The sequence below is a fragment of the Macaca mulatta genome, chromosome 6 (assembly GCF_049350105.2).
Source record: "Macaca mulatta isolate MMU2019108-1 chromosome 6, T2T-MMU8v2.0, whole genome shotgun sequence".
Taxonomy (NCBI): Eukaryota; Metazoa; Chordata; class Mammalia; order Primates; family Cercopithecidae; genus Macaca; species Macaca mulatta.
Genome location: NC_133411.1, coordinates 148,317,283 through 148,333,643, shown reverse-complemented (window position 1 = coordinate 148,333,643; position 16,361 = coordinate 148,317,283). Strand labels below are relative to the sequence as shown.

General features: G+C 51.1%; 1 protein-coding gene and 1 non-coding gene across 6 annotated transcripts; one reads left to right on the top strand and one right to left on the bottom strand.

Moving 5' to 3' along the window:
- Window positions 1–1,226: 1,226 nt before the first annotated feature.
- ECSCR (endothelial cell surface expressed chemotaxis and apoptosis regulator) lies at window positions 1,227–15,532 on the top strand. 5 transcript variants are annotated; one of them, XR_013394845.1, is made up of 11 exons: window positions 1,227–1,351; window positions 5,703–5,747; window positions 6,079–6,129; window positions 6,282–6,341; window positions 7,339–7,383; window positions 8,045–8,125; window positions 8,422–8,554; window positions 8,913–9,011; window positions 9,220–9,256; window positions 14,919–15,015; window positions 15,184–15,532. XR_013394845.1 is itself a non-coding variant. In XM_077937096.1 (11 exons), exons 1-11 carry the CDS (start codon window positions 1,291–1,293, stop codon window positions 15,190–15,192), a joined length of 699 nt encoding a protein of 232 aa, XP_077793222.1. In that variant the 5' UTR covers window positions 1,227–1,290; the 3' UTR covers window positions 15,193–15,532. The 5 variants fall into 5 exon arrangements, 4 of the variants coding, with proteins under 4 accessions (XP_077793222.1, XP_077793223.1, XP_014996494.2 ...); XM_077937096.1 differs by having other exon boundaries at window positions 8,422–8,535; XM_077937097.1 differs by lacking the exon at window positions 8,045–8,125 and having other exon boundaries at window positions 8,422–8,535; window positions 15,322–15,532.
- Window positions 15,533–16,081: 549 nt separating this feature from the next.
- LOC114679222 (U5 spliceosomal RNA) lies at window positions 16,082–16,197 on the bottom strand. The gene has a single exon (XR_003730882.2). It is a non-coding gene; the product is annotated as a U5 spliceosomal RNA (small nuclear RNA).
- Between the last annotated feature and the right edge of the window lie 164 nt (window positions 16,198–16,361).

The window sequence follows — 16,361 nt, the reverse complement described above, 5'->3', positions numbered from 1 at the left end:
GAAGGCAAATAGACTGGAAGGAAATTAATAACAATAATGTAATAAATATTAAGGAGGTAAGATTGTTTGTAACATTCCTCTGCTTTCGAATCTTTTTTTTTTTAATTTCAGTGATGGGGTCTCACTCTGATCATAGCTCACTGCAGCCTTGAACTCTTGGGCTCAGGAGGTCCTCTCACCTTAGCCTCATGAGTAGCTAGGACTACAGGCATGCACCACCATGCCTGGCTAATTAATTTTTTTTTTTTTTTTTGTAGAGACAGGGTCTTGCTGTGTTGCCTAGTCTGGTCTCAAACTCCTGGCCTCAAGAAATCCTCTGCCTCAACCTCTCAAAATGCTGGATTGTTGGCATGAGCCACTGTGCAGCCCTGACCTTAAATCTTTTGAGTTTAGTTCAGTAAATATGTGCTGAGGACCTACTATGTGGCAGGCATTGTGCCAGGTCCAAGGAATACTGAAAAAAGTCACAATGCTGGCTTGTAGTCTGTAAGAAAGAGAATCCTGGGATAAGGATGAGTGCTGCCAGATGCTGAGGACAGGGGACACCTCACCCCAGTGAGGGTGCAGAGGGAGGAGTGTTTCAAATAGGTACTCTTGCTTTTCTATTAATAACAACAATACCAGGCATGGTGGCACATGCCTGAAGTCCCAGCTACTTGTGAGGCTGAGGCAGGAGGATCACTTGAACCCAGGAGTTTGAGTACAGACTGGGCAATACAGCAAGACCCAATCTCTTTTAAAAAAGTAAAAAAGGAATAATAATCATGCATGTTGGGCCTCTCTGAAAGATGTAGGGAGTCCTATCTGCATTGGGATCCCTGAGGAGGGAGAGGAATGTGGAGAATTCAGAGTCCAGGGAGCATGGGCGGCTGGTGGGCTGGGCTTCCAGGCTGAATCATGGGAAAGAAGAACCTGGTCTGAAACAGTACTGGGCGGGATTGGTGTTAGATTCCAGAAAAAACCCCAGGTGGTCTGTGGTGGAACCTGATGGATCCCTCAGAAGGGAAGAGAATGGGGATGGGGCCAGGTTACCATGGTTGATCATTGTGCATAGGCACTAGAGGCCACGCTGGGCAGGCACAGTTGCTGCTGCAGCCTCACATCCTCATCTGGACATGGCTGAGCAGGGCCCCTGGAGCTGGTCCCAATGTGTTTCCTTCTATTCTTTTGACAGGAAGCTCCTGGAGAGCCAGTCCCCACCCCCACCCCGCCCCAGCTCTCCCTCTCTCTTCTCCACTATGGACAGAGCCTCCACTGAGCTGCTGCCTGCCCGCCACATATCCAGCTGACATGGGCACCGCAGGAGCCATGCAGCTGTGCTGGGTGATCCTGGGCTTCCTCCTGTTCCGAGGTAAGAGGCGCCTGCCACTTTTCCACAGCAATTCCTCTCCGCAGCTGGCCATTCTAGGAGTCAGTCCCTTTCTCAGAATACACATGCTTTCCATCCAGGGACTGTGCCCAGGGGAAATTCCAGAGCCTTTTCATGAAGGGGATCAGTTGGATTGGGGGTCCTGATTACCAGGCAGGGGTAAATGGAGCTATGGTTAAACCCTCTTGTGGGAAATTGCCCTGGGGGAGCTGGGCTCCCCATAGAGGCTGGCCTCCTGAATCGTGGGAGGGAGCTGTGTTCGTGCGAGACCCAGGCCCAAAGCTTCTTCTAGGATGTGCTCAGGCTATTCATGACGCTCATCCTCTGATCTTCGGGAAGGGCTGACGACGGCCACTCTATCAACTGTTCTAAGACAAATCCTCTGCACCTTGGGCTTCACAGGGAATCTGTTCTCTCCTTTCACATGAGAAGTAGCAGCCTAGGAATTCCAAATGTTGATTTTAAACTTAAATCACAGCAAGAGGGACTCAGGTTAGACACAAAGAACTGTTCACCAAGGAGGATGTGCATAACATTCTCACATCCAGGGACTAGAGGAGATGACCTCCAGAGGAGGCTACACGGAAACGGCACCTCTCCGACAGGCTCTGCCAGCCAATGAGTTGTGAAGCCACTCATAGGGGTCCTGGCATCAGGGAGCAGTTGCTGGGAATCATGATGAGTCCAGGACATTTTGACTCACAGGGCAGCAACTTCCCTTTGACCATCTCTGCCCTGCCCCCACCTCACCCTCTACAAGTCCTCTGTGCTCAAAGCAGCAGAAAGAGTGCGCAAGAGGGTTCGGATGGGGAGGGGTGGTGGCCCCCCATCGGTGGTGGGTAAGAGGCCTGAGTACCAGAACACTGCCTCCTGGAGAGGTCAGGCATTTCTCTAAAAGCCCATGGGCTGGAGGACAAAACTCTGATTGTCTCCATCCCCTTCTACCCCCTCCATGACAGAGTCACAGTTCTCGGGCTGGGGGTCTAGGCTGTTGTGGAAACTGCAGGTGAGGCTCATGAGGTGGCATTTCCACAGGCCTAGACTTTTCCCAGCCTCCCTACACACTGTTTTCTCCAGGCAAGTGCCAGGGCTCTCAAATGCCCTGTGTCAGCTCTACCTAAGCCGCTATCACTGCCCCCCTGAGTTTCCTAACCTCTCATCCTGAAGTGTGCAGAGCACTTCCTGGCTCCTTCATCTTGAGGGACTGAGGAATCCTGAGCACATTCAGGCCCATAAAGGGACTTGACTATGGATACTCAGAGGCAGGGCAGACTTGAGACCTGGAGGATTTGAGAGAATGGGGCAAAAACAAAAGCGTCTGGTCTTCATTGAGCTTGTCAGGTACTGCGTTAAGTGCTTCATATGCATTTTCCTTCCCTCATAACAATTTGCGAGGTACTAATACCACTTGCATTTTACTTAGTTATTTTTGAGACAGGGTCGCTCCACTGCCCAGGCCAGAGTGCAGTGGCGTGATCATGGCTCACTGCAGCCTTGACCTCCTGGGCTCAAGCAATCCTCCTGCCTTAGCCTCCTGTGTAGCTGGGGGCTACAGGCACAAGCCACCACACCTGGCTAATTTTTGTATTTTTTTGAAGAGCAAGGTTTTACCATGTTGCCCAGGCTGGTCACTTGCACTTGAAAGAAAACTGAGTCCTAGGCCAGACAGCAACAATGCCAGGACTTGAACTCAGGCTTGCCGGGCTCCATTAACACCCACGATTTTAACTACTAAACTATGCTTCTGAGGAAAATGGGGAGGGGTGCGTGTGGAGATAGACTAGAAGGGGATAACGCAGACAGGATTAGAGAGGGGAAACCAGGGAAATCAGAAATTCCTGTGGCTAGAGCTCTTTGGGCGTCTGCAGGCCCCGTGGTCAGAGACACCCTCTGCTGTAGACACAGATGCTCGCTAAGTCCCTCCCCTACTCACAGAGGAATCTTTGTTGGTGACAAGAAGTTTGGGTAGTGGGAGGGGCAAGAGGCAAGGAAAGAGCAGGCTAGTGGGTCTTGAAGCTTGTGACTTTGGAACTCCTCCTAAGCCACTGAATAGTTTTCTTTCTAGATAAATGCAGAAGGGCAGTTCCTTGTGCCTTCCCACCAAAAATTAAGTTATAACCTTACAGCATTTAGATAGTACATTAGGCCGGGCATGGTGGCTCACGCCTGTAATCCCAGCACTTTGGGAGGCTGAGGCGGATGGATCACCTGAGGTCAGGAGTTTGAGACCAGCCTGGCCAACATGGTGAAACCCCATCTCTATTAAAAAATATAAAAATTAGCCGGGCATGGTGGCAGGCGCCTGTAATCCCAGCTACTCAGGAGGCTGAGGCAGGAGAATCCCTTGAGCCCAGGAGGCGGAGGTTGCAGTGAGCTGAGATCGTGCCACTGCACTCCAGCCTGGGTGACCAAGAGAGAAACTGTCTCAAAAAAAGAAAAAAAAAGTACATTAGATATGCTGGATTAGTAACTGATAGATGTTTTCAGGTCATGCCTCAGGTTAAAAAGATTCTCCCAGGGTCATCCCCAGCTAGAAAGGGTTTTCTCTAGCCTGGGCTTCCTGTAAATTTTAACTCCCCTCTTGACCATCCTCCTCCCCGCAACAAGGGAATGGGACTCTCAGAAATGGTGATCTAGAAAAACATGGCCCAGGGTTTGGTAATTTTACACTTGGAAACAATTAATTCTACACTATCCAAATGATAGCCCCATGGAGGAAGGCAGTGGCTTAAGGAAAATAAGCACAGCAGCAGGCTGCTACAGGCAGGGGTGGACCCCTGGCACCCAGCCGCCTCTGTCCACCCAGGCCTGGGCTGAATGCTCCCCTGATGCTGAGAGGCCAAGGGAGCAGCAGAGCCAGGCCAGGGGCTTCAGTCCCCACTCAAACAGAGGGACGGGAACCAGTTGGGCGGCTCCACTTCCCCACGTTGTTTTCCTTTCACATTGTTCACAGGTTTCAAGAATGATTTCATTGTGGAAAATGAGCAAATACAACCTGACCTTTCAGGTTCCACATACACAGCAGGACACACACAGGGGCACATGAGCATGCACTCACTTTTGCACAGAGCCCCGCAGACACACTTGTACATACAAAAAAGCCACTGAGGGCTTCTGGCTGGGGACTCTTGGTGACTGACCCCTCTCTGGGTTTGGTCAATAACAACCATGTCCTATGTATCCTCTGCCTGTAAAAGTGAATGGGTTGCTCATGCTAGAGCTTCCCTGCCTCCTATATATACCTCAGAACTTACTTCCTGCACAGGCCCCTACCTCCAGCCAAGATACAAGCCCTAATCCCCATCCCCATCTCACTCACCTTCCCATCTCTCAGCCCCTTCCCTGGGGGCAGGACTAGGGTGACAGTAGCTTAGGGTAAACATTAGCCTACGGACCTGGAGTCCTGGGGGGTTCCTTGTCAAGGTGTGGCAGGTCCTCTGTCCTTCCTTAGAAATGTCACTAGTTTAAAATAACCTTCCCCTGACCCTGCATCACGTTGGTAAAATGCCCATGTTAGATTGAAGAGACAGGGAAGGACTTCGGGACCCTGAGCCATGAGGTGATGGTGATGTTGCTATTGAGTCACAGTCTCGGAGGAAGCCAGCACCGTGAGCCACAGCCCGCACCCTTTAGCCCTCTGCCTAGTGTGTCTGCCTTCTAGCATGGTAGGCTTAGAAAGCCAAAAGGGTTTTTTCTGTTTTCTTTTCTTTTTTTTTTTTTGAGGGATGGAGTCTCACTTTGTCGCCCAGGCTGGAGTGCAATGGCACGATCTCAGCTCACTGCAACCTCCACCTCCCGGGTTCAAGTGATTCTCATTTCTCAGCCTCCCAAGCAGCTGGTATTACAAGTGTGCACCATCAGGCCAGCTAATTTTTGTATTTTTAGTAGAGGCAGGGTTTCACCATGTTGGCCGGGCTAGTCTTGAACTCCTGACCTCACGTGATCCACCCACCTTGGCCTCCCTAAGTGCTGAGATTACAGGCCTGAACCGCCGCACCTGGACAGTGTTTTCTTTTCTTTTCTTTTGTTGAGATAGGGTCTCTGTCTGTTGCCCAGGCTGGAGTGCAGTGGTGCAATCATAGCTTGCTGAAGCCAGCCTCACCCTTCTGGGCTCAAACAATCCTCCCACCTCAGCCTCCTGAGTAGATAGGACTCCAGGTGTGCACTACTATGCCTGAAGAATTAAAAAAACAAAACAAAAAAAAACCTTTTTAAAGAGACAGGGTCTTGCTATGTTGCCCAGGCTGGGCCAGAAGGCTTTCTGAGGGTTCCTCTCTAGGCTCTGTGCTAGGCAGGGGACTTACCAAGCTATGTGTTTTGCTTTCTCTTGCAGGCCACAGCTCCCAGCCCACAGCAACCCAGACCTCTAGCTCTCAGGGTAAGACCAAACATGGCTCTACTCCAGCGTGTAGGCCTAGGAACTTAGGAAGGGTGAGAGGAGCTCTATGCCAATTTAGCCTTAACCTCAGGGGGCTGGGACTGTGGCTGGAGCAGGAGCTCTCAGGACTCACCAAAGCTGAGCTCATCTAAGAATTTTTTTTTTCAGCCTGGCCGAGTCTAATGTGCCTTGAAAGAAAAAAGAGGTGAATGGTTGGGAGTGAGGGGTGGGGAATGGGGTAGGGAGAAAGACACACAGATCTAGGGAAGAAGAGAGGGAGATGGAACAGTAGAAGGCCGTGCACCCCTCAGCCTCAGATGATCTGTTTCAGGAGGCCTCGGCAGTCTAAGTCCTACCACAGAGCCAGTTTCTTCCAACCCAGGTGAGTGAGTGCGGTTACTGAGGTCCCGGCTCCTGCCCCACATCCATTCATTCAGACCTGCTTGGAGCCCAGGGGTTCTTGGATGGGCGAGGGAGTGTGGTGTCACTAAACTTGCCCTACCTCCCACTCACCAACTGCTTCTGTCCTTGCAGGATACATCCCTTCCTCAGAGGCTAACAGCCCAAGCCATCTGGCCAGCACTGGTACGCCAGGTACTGTGTCATTCAGACTGCAAACGCCATCCAGGGAGGGCCCAGTGAAGACCCCGACACAGTTTCTGCTCTAAAAGAGAATATAGACCGGGGCGAGGGGGAACAGACAAGGAAACAGAACCTCACATTGATGATGACATGCAGGGTGAGAAGGGCTGCGGTGGGCACAAGCAGAAGTGTGGGAGCCCAGGTACATGTCAGTCACTTTGGACTTGGGGGCCAGGGATGACTCCCAGAAGCGGCTTCTGAAGCCAAGCTGAGAAGGGGTCAGCTGAGCACCTGGAGGCTGTGGGATGGAGGGTAGCGGGGCTTATTCCAGGCAGAGGGAACTGCCCAGAGGTGAACAAGAGAATGGCCCCTTCTGGAACTGGAAGCAGGAAAGAAGAGGAAGATTTTGGACTGAAGAGCCCTCCCGGTGCACAGGCCGGCCAAGGCCCTGAGCAGGCCCACATGTGCTTCCTCATTCACAGCAGCTCCAAAGAAGGCTGCGCAGGCCCCCATGGCACCCAGTAAACCTGTGACACCGAGGGCAGGCACTGCGGATGGGCTCTTCCTGACCTGGCTGGGCCTAACTTGGGCCAAGCCACAGATGCACACATCAGGACTTGTTGAGTGCCCAAGGCGAGGGGCAGCGGTGAAAAACACTGGGTTCCATCTGGATGGGTTCCTTCTGCCCTCTTCAGGAGGCCACAGGGGTCAGGACCGACATCAGTGGCACCCTGGCTCAGGAAAGAAAGAGGCTTGGTGGGGCATAGAGGCAGAAACTTGGGCCTGGTCACAATGAAGGTAAAAGGAGCTTAGACTTGAGACTGAGAAAGGCATAGCCAGAGAGGAGAGGGAGGGGAAGGATACCCCAAAATGAAGGAAAAGGAAGGCAGAAAAGGCCGGGAAAGGGCTAGAGTCCTCTCAGGCAGGGAAGATGGGCCTTTGCTTAGCAGCAAGGGAGAAGAGCTGCTGGGGGATGCCCCCATCTTGGTCATGCTGTTTCATGGTGCAGGCGCAGGTGTCCCCAGCAGTGGAAGAGGCGGAGGCACAAGCAGAGGTATGTCCTGCTGCGCTCACCCTGAAGAGCAGTGGGCAGGAGATGTCTGTGACCCTTTCTCTCATCTTATCTCTTGGCTCTCAGATTTTTTATTCTCCCAGACTTATTTGGGAAGGGGGAGTGAGGAGGGATAAGGAAGTGGAACAGCAATTGGGCCTGAAGTATGATGCGTTGAGGAGGGAAGACACAGGTGACATAGCACCTTTTTTGTTGTTGAGAAGGAGTCTTGTTCTGTCATCCAGGCTGGACTGCAGTGGTGCGATCCCGGCTCTCTGCAACCTCTGCCTCCTGAGTAGCTGGGATTACAGGCATGTGCCATCAGGCCTAGCTAGTTTTTTTGTTTTGTTTTGTTTTGAGACAGAGTCTTGCTCTGTCACTCAGACTGGAGTGCAGTGGCACAATCTTGCCTCACTGCAATCCCTGCCTCCCGGGTTCAAGCAATTCTCCTGCCTCAGTCACCTGGCTAGCTGGGACTACAGGCACACGTCACCATGCCTGGGTAATTGTGTATTTTTAGTAGAGATGGGATTTTACCATATTGCCAGGTTGGTCTCGAACTCCTGACCTCATGGTCTGCCCACCTTGGCCTCCCAAAGTGTTGGGATTACAGGCGTGAGCCACTGTGCCCGATTTTTTTTTTTTTTTTTTTTTTTTTTTTTAGGAGAGATGGGGTTTTACCATTTTGGCCAGGCTGGTCTCAAACTCCTGACTTCAAGTGATCCACCTGTCTCAGCTGCCCAAGGTACTGGGATTACAGGCATGAGCCACTGCACCAGGCCAGCATAGCACTTTTTAAGAGAGTCGGAAACCTTTGCCCTTAACAGGCAGCCTGGTTTGTTGGAGCCTTGCCTGAGCAGAAACGTTCCTCCCACCTCAACCCTGGCACAACACAGACAGCTCTATTTTGCCCAGTCTGACCTCATAGCTCTGCAGCATAACGTCCGGTCCTTCCCTAGGGGGAAGCGGGAGGGAAGCTAGCTCTCTCTGATAGGCTGTGTCAGTCCCCTTCACTGATGCCCCAACCCCACTCCATTTTAGACACATTTCAAAATGTTCCCCCCAATTCAACCACCATGAGCCTGAGCATGAGGGAAGATGCGACCATCCTGCCCAGCCCCACGTCAGAGACTGTGCTCACTGTGGCTGCATTTGGTGAGAGCGGGAGGAGAAGGTGGGACATAGAAGGGAACCCCACCCCTGGAATTGACCTGGACTCTAGGTCTGGAAACGCAAGTTCAAATTTCACCCATTTGTTCCAGGAGGTTCTGGCTTATGAGGAAGACCCTTGTGGGAGGGGGGCTCCTGCCCTCCAGTCCACTCTTCTTAGTTGTGCTGGGTTCCATGTTCTCGGGGGGATGGAGAGAGGGCGGCAGGCTGAGAGCTCACCTGTTCAGCAGAGAAGTGGAACTCACTTTGCTCCTGGAGCCTGTCTACAAAGTACTCAGCTGGGAAGGGAATGCCAGACTCTTGTTGGCCCCCGTTTTGTCGCCCCGACTGGCCCCCTTCACCCCATTCTTTTCTCTGTTCAGGTGTTATCAGCTTCATTGTCATCCTGGTGGTTGTTGTGATTGTCCTAGTCGGTGTGGTCAGCCTGAGGTTCAAGTGTCGGAAGAGCAAGGAGTCTGAAGGTGCGTACCCTGCCCTCAGGGACCCTTTTCCCCTCTGCTGGCAGACCCAGGGCTAGAGCCCCAGCTCACACCAGCCTGCATCTGGGGGAAGGAATGGCACATGAGTGCCTCTCCATGAGCGGGAGGGTCCCCTGGTGGGCTTTGAGAGGAAGGCTGGACTTGTGAGTTACAGCATGTGAACCCCAATCCGTGCCTTTGGCTTTTACAGATCCCCAGAAACCTGGGAGTTCAGGGCTGTCTGAAAGGTAAGAACGTCAGAAGCATCTATCTGACACCCAGATCCTAACTCCCAGAGGGAACTCACACTTCCCGCCTTCCACACGCACACACCTACACCCCCACACATCACACACACACCCACACACCTGAAACCCACCACACACCCTACACCTCACTACACACACCCACACACCACACACCCCCACACATCACACACACACCCACACACCTCAAACCCACCACACACCCTACACCTCACTACACACACCCACACACCACACACCACACACCCCCACACATCACACACACACCCTACACCTCACTACACACACCCACACACCACACACCACACACCCCCACACATCACACACACACCCACACACCTCAAACCCACCACACACCCTACACCTCACTACACACACCCACACACCACACACCACACACCCCCACACATCACACACACACCCACTCACCTCAAACCCACCACACACCCTACACCTCACTACACACACCCACACACCACACACCACACACCCCCACACATCACACACACACCCACACACCTGAAACCCACCACACACCCTACACCTCACTACACACACCCACACACCACACACCACACACCCCCACACATCACACACACACCCACACACCTGAAACCCAACACACACCCTACACCTCACTACACACACCCACACACCACACAGCCCCACACATCACACACACACCCACACACCTGAAACCCACCACACACCCTACACCTCACTACACACACCCACACACCACACACCACACACCCCCACACATCACACACACACCCACACACCTCAAACCCACCACACACCCTACACCTCACTACACACACCCACACACCACACACCACACACCCCCACACATCACACACACACCCACACACCTCAAACCCACCACACACCCTACACCTCACTACACACACCCACACACCACACACCACACACCCCCACACATCACACACACACCCACTCACCTCAAACCCACCACACACCCTACACCTCACTACACACACCCACACACCACACACCACACACCCCCACACATCACACACACACCCACACACCTCAAACCCACCACACACCCTACACCTCACTACACACACCCACACACCACACACCACACACCCGCACACATCACACACACACCCACACACCTCAAACCCACCACACACCCTACACCTCACTACACACACCCACACACCACACACCACACACCCCCACACATCACACACACACCCACACACCTCAAACCCACCACACACCCTACACCTCACTACACACACCCACACACCACACACCCCCACACATCACACACATACCCACACACCTCAAAACCACCACACACCCTACACCTCACTACACACACCCACACACCACACACCACACACATTATACACATCACACACACCCACACACCTCAAACCCACCACACACCCTACACCTCACTACACACACCCAAACACCACACACCACACACATTATACACATCACACACACCCACACACCTCAAACCCACCACACACCCTACACCTCACTACACACACCCAAACACCACACACCACATGCATTATACACATCACACACACACCCACACACCTCAAACCCACCACACACCCTACACCTCACTACACACACCCAAACACCACACACCACACGCATTATACACATCACACACACACCCACACACCTGAAACCCACCACACACCCTACACCTCACTACACACACCCAAACACCACACACCACACACATTATACACATCACACACACACCCCATGTTATACATACCTCCCACACACCTCAAACACACCACATGCCCCATATCCCACTAGACACACATCTCACACACCACTCACACCACACACACACACCACCCCACACACGTCAGACACACCACACACCCCACACCCCACTGCAGACACATACCCACACACCACACACACACACCCTACACATCACACACACCACACACACCCCATACATCACACACCACACACACCACACACACCCCATACATCACACACCACACACACACACCCCACACACACCTCAAACACACCACACACCCCACTACACACACACACTACACACCCCACACCACACACATATCCCATATTATACACACACCACACACACACATCACAAACACACCATATACCCCACACACCACACATACCCCATACTATACACACACACCCACACACCTCAAACATACCACATGCCCCACATTCCCACACTACACACACACCCACACATCTCACACGCACCTCACATACCACACACCACACACATCTCATACTGTACACACCACCCTCACACACACTTCAAACACACCACATACCACACCCCCCACCCCCCACACACCACACATCCCCTACACATCACACACCACACACACCCCATACTATACACACCCCCAACACATACCACAAACACACCACACACTCCACACCCCACACTCCACACACATACCCACCTACCACACACACCCCACAAACCACACACACCCCATACTATACACCCCTCTACACACACACCTCAAATACACCACAGGCCTCATACCCCACACACCATACTCCACACACATACCACACACCACACACACCCCACACTATACACACACACACACACACACCACAAACCTACCACATACCCCACACCCCACACTATACACATATACCCACACACCCCACATATCATATACACACACTCCTACACACCACACACAACACATCCCACACCCCACACTACTCACACACACCCATACACTACACACACCCCCCACATACATTCACATACCACACACACTCCATACTATACACACACTCCCACATACACCACAAACACACAACACATCCCATACCCCACACTACACACACACCCACACACCACATACACCCCATGCACCACACACACACCCTATACTATACACACACATCCCACACACACCATAAACGCACAACATGCCCCATACCCCACACATCCACACCACAAACACACACCCCCCACACCCTACACTATACATACACACCACATACATACATCCTATACTTCACACACACCCCCACACCCTATACCCTACACACCCACCCACACCATACCCACCCTTATACCCATACTATACACACCCACCCTCCCCACACACATACCCCACACACCCACCCAAACCACACACACACCACACATCCCATACCCCACTACACATACCCACATCACACACCCCACACCCCATACCCAACATACACACCCAAACAACACACATACACCACACAGCCACACTTCACACACATCCCCCCATACCATACACACACACCACACCACACAACACACACACACCCCATACCCTATACTACACACACACCACACACCTCATACTATACACACACACACCACACACCCACCCAAACCACACACACACCACAAACCCACATGCCACACAAAACACACACGTACCCCATATTATACATACACACAACATATACATCTCACACCACACACACCACACATACACCTCACACCACACACACCACACATACACACTCCCCCACACATCACATACACTATACATAACACTCCCATACCATACACACACACCCCACACACCGCATACCACACACACACCCCATACCACACATACCACACATGCATTACACCACACACACACACCCCCAACACCTCACACCACATATCCCATACCACACATATGCACCCCTCATTACCACATACACATCCCACACACATACAATCCTGACAGGCTCCCCTGAGGCCAGGGCTGTGGTGGGCAGGACAGGGGCAGACATGAAAAGGAATAATCAAATGACAGGAGATGGACTGAAACTCTTCAACCCAAGGGCTAAGCCTCTATAACCCCATCATGAAAAGTGTAGGAATTCAGATTCTAATACAAAAAGACATTCTCTCTAAGCTTAGGAACCACTTACTGAATACCTATTATGTGCCAAACACAATGGTATATATTTTATAATATTATCTCAAATCTGTATAGCAATCGTTCAAGGTATATATTACTTTTTTTTTTTTTTTTTTGAGATGGAGTCTTGCTCTGTTGCCCAGGCAGGAGTACAGTGGCACGATCTTAGCTCACTGCAACCTCCGCCTCCCAAGTTCAAGTGATTCTCCTACCTCAGCCTCCCAAGTAGCTGGGACTACAGGCATGCACCACCACACCCGGCTAATTTTTGTATTTTTAGTAGAGACACAGTTTCCCCATGTTGGCCAGGATGGTCTCAAACTCCTGACCTTGTGATCCACCCACCTCAACCTCCCAAAGTGCTGGGATTACAGGCATTAGCCACTACGCCCAGCCTCTTTTGTTTTCTTTCTTTTTTTTTTTTTTTGAAGGACAGGCTTGCTTTGTTGCCCAGGCTGGACTGCAATGATGCCAACAGGGATCAAATGATCCTCCCACCTCAGCCTGTCAAGTAGCTGGGACTACAGGCATGTGCCACCATGTCCAGCTAATTTTTAATTTTTAAAATAGATATGGGATATCACTATGTTGCCCAGGCTGGTCTCAAACTCCTGGTCTCAGGTGATCCTTCTGCCTCAGCCTCCCAAAGTGCTGGGATTATAGGTGTAAGCCAAGACATTACTTCATTATACATTTTTAAAACTGAGGCTTTAGGCCGGGCGCAGTGGCTTACGCCTGTAATCCCAGCACTTTGGGAGGCCAAGGTGGGCGGATTATGAGGTCAGGGGTTCAAGACCAGCCTGGTAAACATGGTGAAACCCAGTCTCTACTAAAAATACAAAAATTAACTGGGTGTGGTGGCAGGTCCCTGTAATCCCAGCTACTTGGGAGGCTGAGGCAGGAGAATTGCTTGAACCCAGAGGCGGAGGTTGCAATGAGCTGAGGTAGTGCCACTGCACTCCAGCCTGGGTGACAGAGCAAGACTCCATCTCGGGGGGGAAAAAAAGTTGAGGCTTTGGCGGATGTGATGGCTCATGCCTGTAATCTCAGTACTTTGGGAGGCTGAGGCAGGTAGATTGTGTAAGCTCAGGAGGTCAAGGCTGCAGTGAGCTGTGATTGTGTCACAGCACTCCAGTCTGGGTGACAGAGCAAGACCCTGTCTCAATAAAAACTAAAAAAATAAAATTGAGGCTTTAATAGAGACTAACTTGGTAAAGATCAAACAAGTAGTAGGTAGTAACACCAAAATTTAAATGCAAGTCTTGGCCAGGCACAGTGGCTCACACCTGTAATCCCAGCATTTTGGGAGGCCAAGATGGCCAGATCCTTTGAGGTCAGGAGTTCAAGACCAGCCTGGCCAACATGGTAAAATCTTGTCTCTACTAAAAAATACAAAAATTAGCTGAGTGTGATGGCACGTGCTCGTGATCCCAGCTACTCAGGAGGCTGAGGCAGGAAAATCGCTTGAACCGGGGAGGTGGAGGTTGCAGTGAGCTGAGATCGTCCCATTGCACTCCAGCCTGGGCGACAGGCGAGACTCCATCTCTAAATAAATAAATAAATGCAGTCTTCTGGTCTTCAAAGCACACTCTCATTTCATTATGATTCACCACCAACATATAGATTTTTTGAGACAAAGGTCTAAGGCTCAACAACCTCACAGTTCCTTGACTCTCCATTGCCCTGCCCTCCTCCTCTCTTTAACCCAGACACCCTTCCTCCCCCAGCTGCTCCACAGCCAATGGAGAGAAAGATCGCATCACCCTTATCTCCATGAAGAACATCAACATGAATAATGGCAAACAAAGTCTCTCAGCAGAGAAGGTACATTTTTTGTTTCCTGCCTTCCTTCCCCAAATTCACCTTTCCCCTCCTCCTCCTCCTTTCAGGCCAGAAAGGAGATACTTTCAAAGACCCTGGCTCTTCTCCCCTCTTCTCTACCCCGCCACTCCTAAGAAGTTCACTCTTCCCCATTATGCATTTATTTTGCAGGTTCTTTAAAAGCAACTTTGGGTCCCCATGAGTCCAAGGATGATGCAGCTGCCCTGTGACTACAAGGAGGAAGAGATGGAATTAGTAGAGGCAATGAACCACATGTAAATTATTTTATTGTTTCATGTCTGCTCCCAGATCTAAAGGACACTAGCATTGCCCCAGATCTGGGAGCAAGCTACCAATAGGGGAGACACTTTCCTATATGGACAACTGCTGTGGAAATACTGCCTGCTTCTCCCACCTTCTCAGAGCCACAGGAAAGAGGAGGTGACAGAGCGAGAGCAAGGAAAGTGACGAGGTGGATTGATCCTTTCTACTTTGCATTAAAATTATTTTCTAGCCTGCAGTCTAATTACTTTTAAGGTCTATGCTCCCATGCACATTTCCTAACATAATGTTCTAGCAGCTTTTGGGCCTTCTTTCCAAGGCCAGACGTACATGCGGGTTTCTGCCTTATGGGCAGCTCTCTGAGAAACTTGGATGGTCGATAGAAGGGACTTTGCGTCAGGTTTTATCAGGTTCACCTGGGTGGTGGTGTTGTCACTTTTGTTTTTTTTCTTCAGATGGAGTCTCACTCTGTCTCCCAGGCTAGAGTGCAGTGTTGTGATCTTGGCTCACCACAACCTCTGCCTCCCAAGGGTTCAAGTGATTCTCCTGGTTCAGCCTCCCAAGTAGCTGGAGCTACAGGTGTGTGCCACCATGCCTGGCTAATTTTTGTACTTTTTTAGTAGTGACGGGGTTTTACCATGTTGGTTACGCTGGTCTCGAACTCCTGACCTCAAGTGATCCACCTGCCTCAGCCTTCTAAACTGCTGGGATTACAGGTGTGAGCCACCACACCCAGTCATTTTGTTTGTTTGTTTGTTTGTTTGTTTGTTTTCTTCTTCTTTATACTAGCCCTGCTAAAAGAAAGCCTCAAAAACTTAGTTAAAAGCTCAAAGTTGCTCCTCTCCACAGGAATCTTTAGTAAAAGGTGAAAGATTTATATGATCTGAAGAGAAACCAGAGTATCACCTGGTTTATTCTTATTAGTAGGGCTGAGGCGACTGACTAACCACTCTAATAGAGGAGAGAAACGAGGGGCTGTAAACAGTGACCAGTCATCACCAAGAAAGTTTTGACTAGGAAATGCCAATGGGGAGAGGTGAATGAGATGAGGACAAATGTCCTCTGCC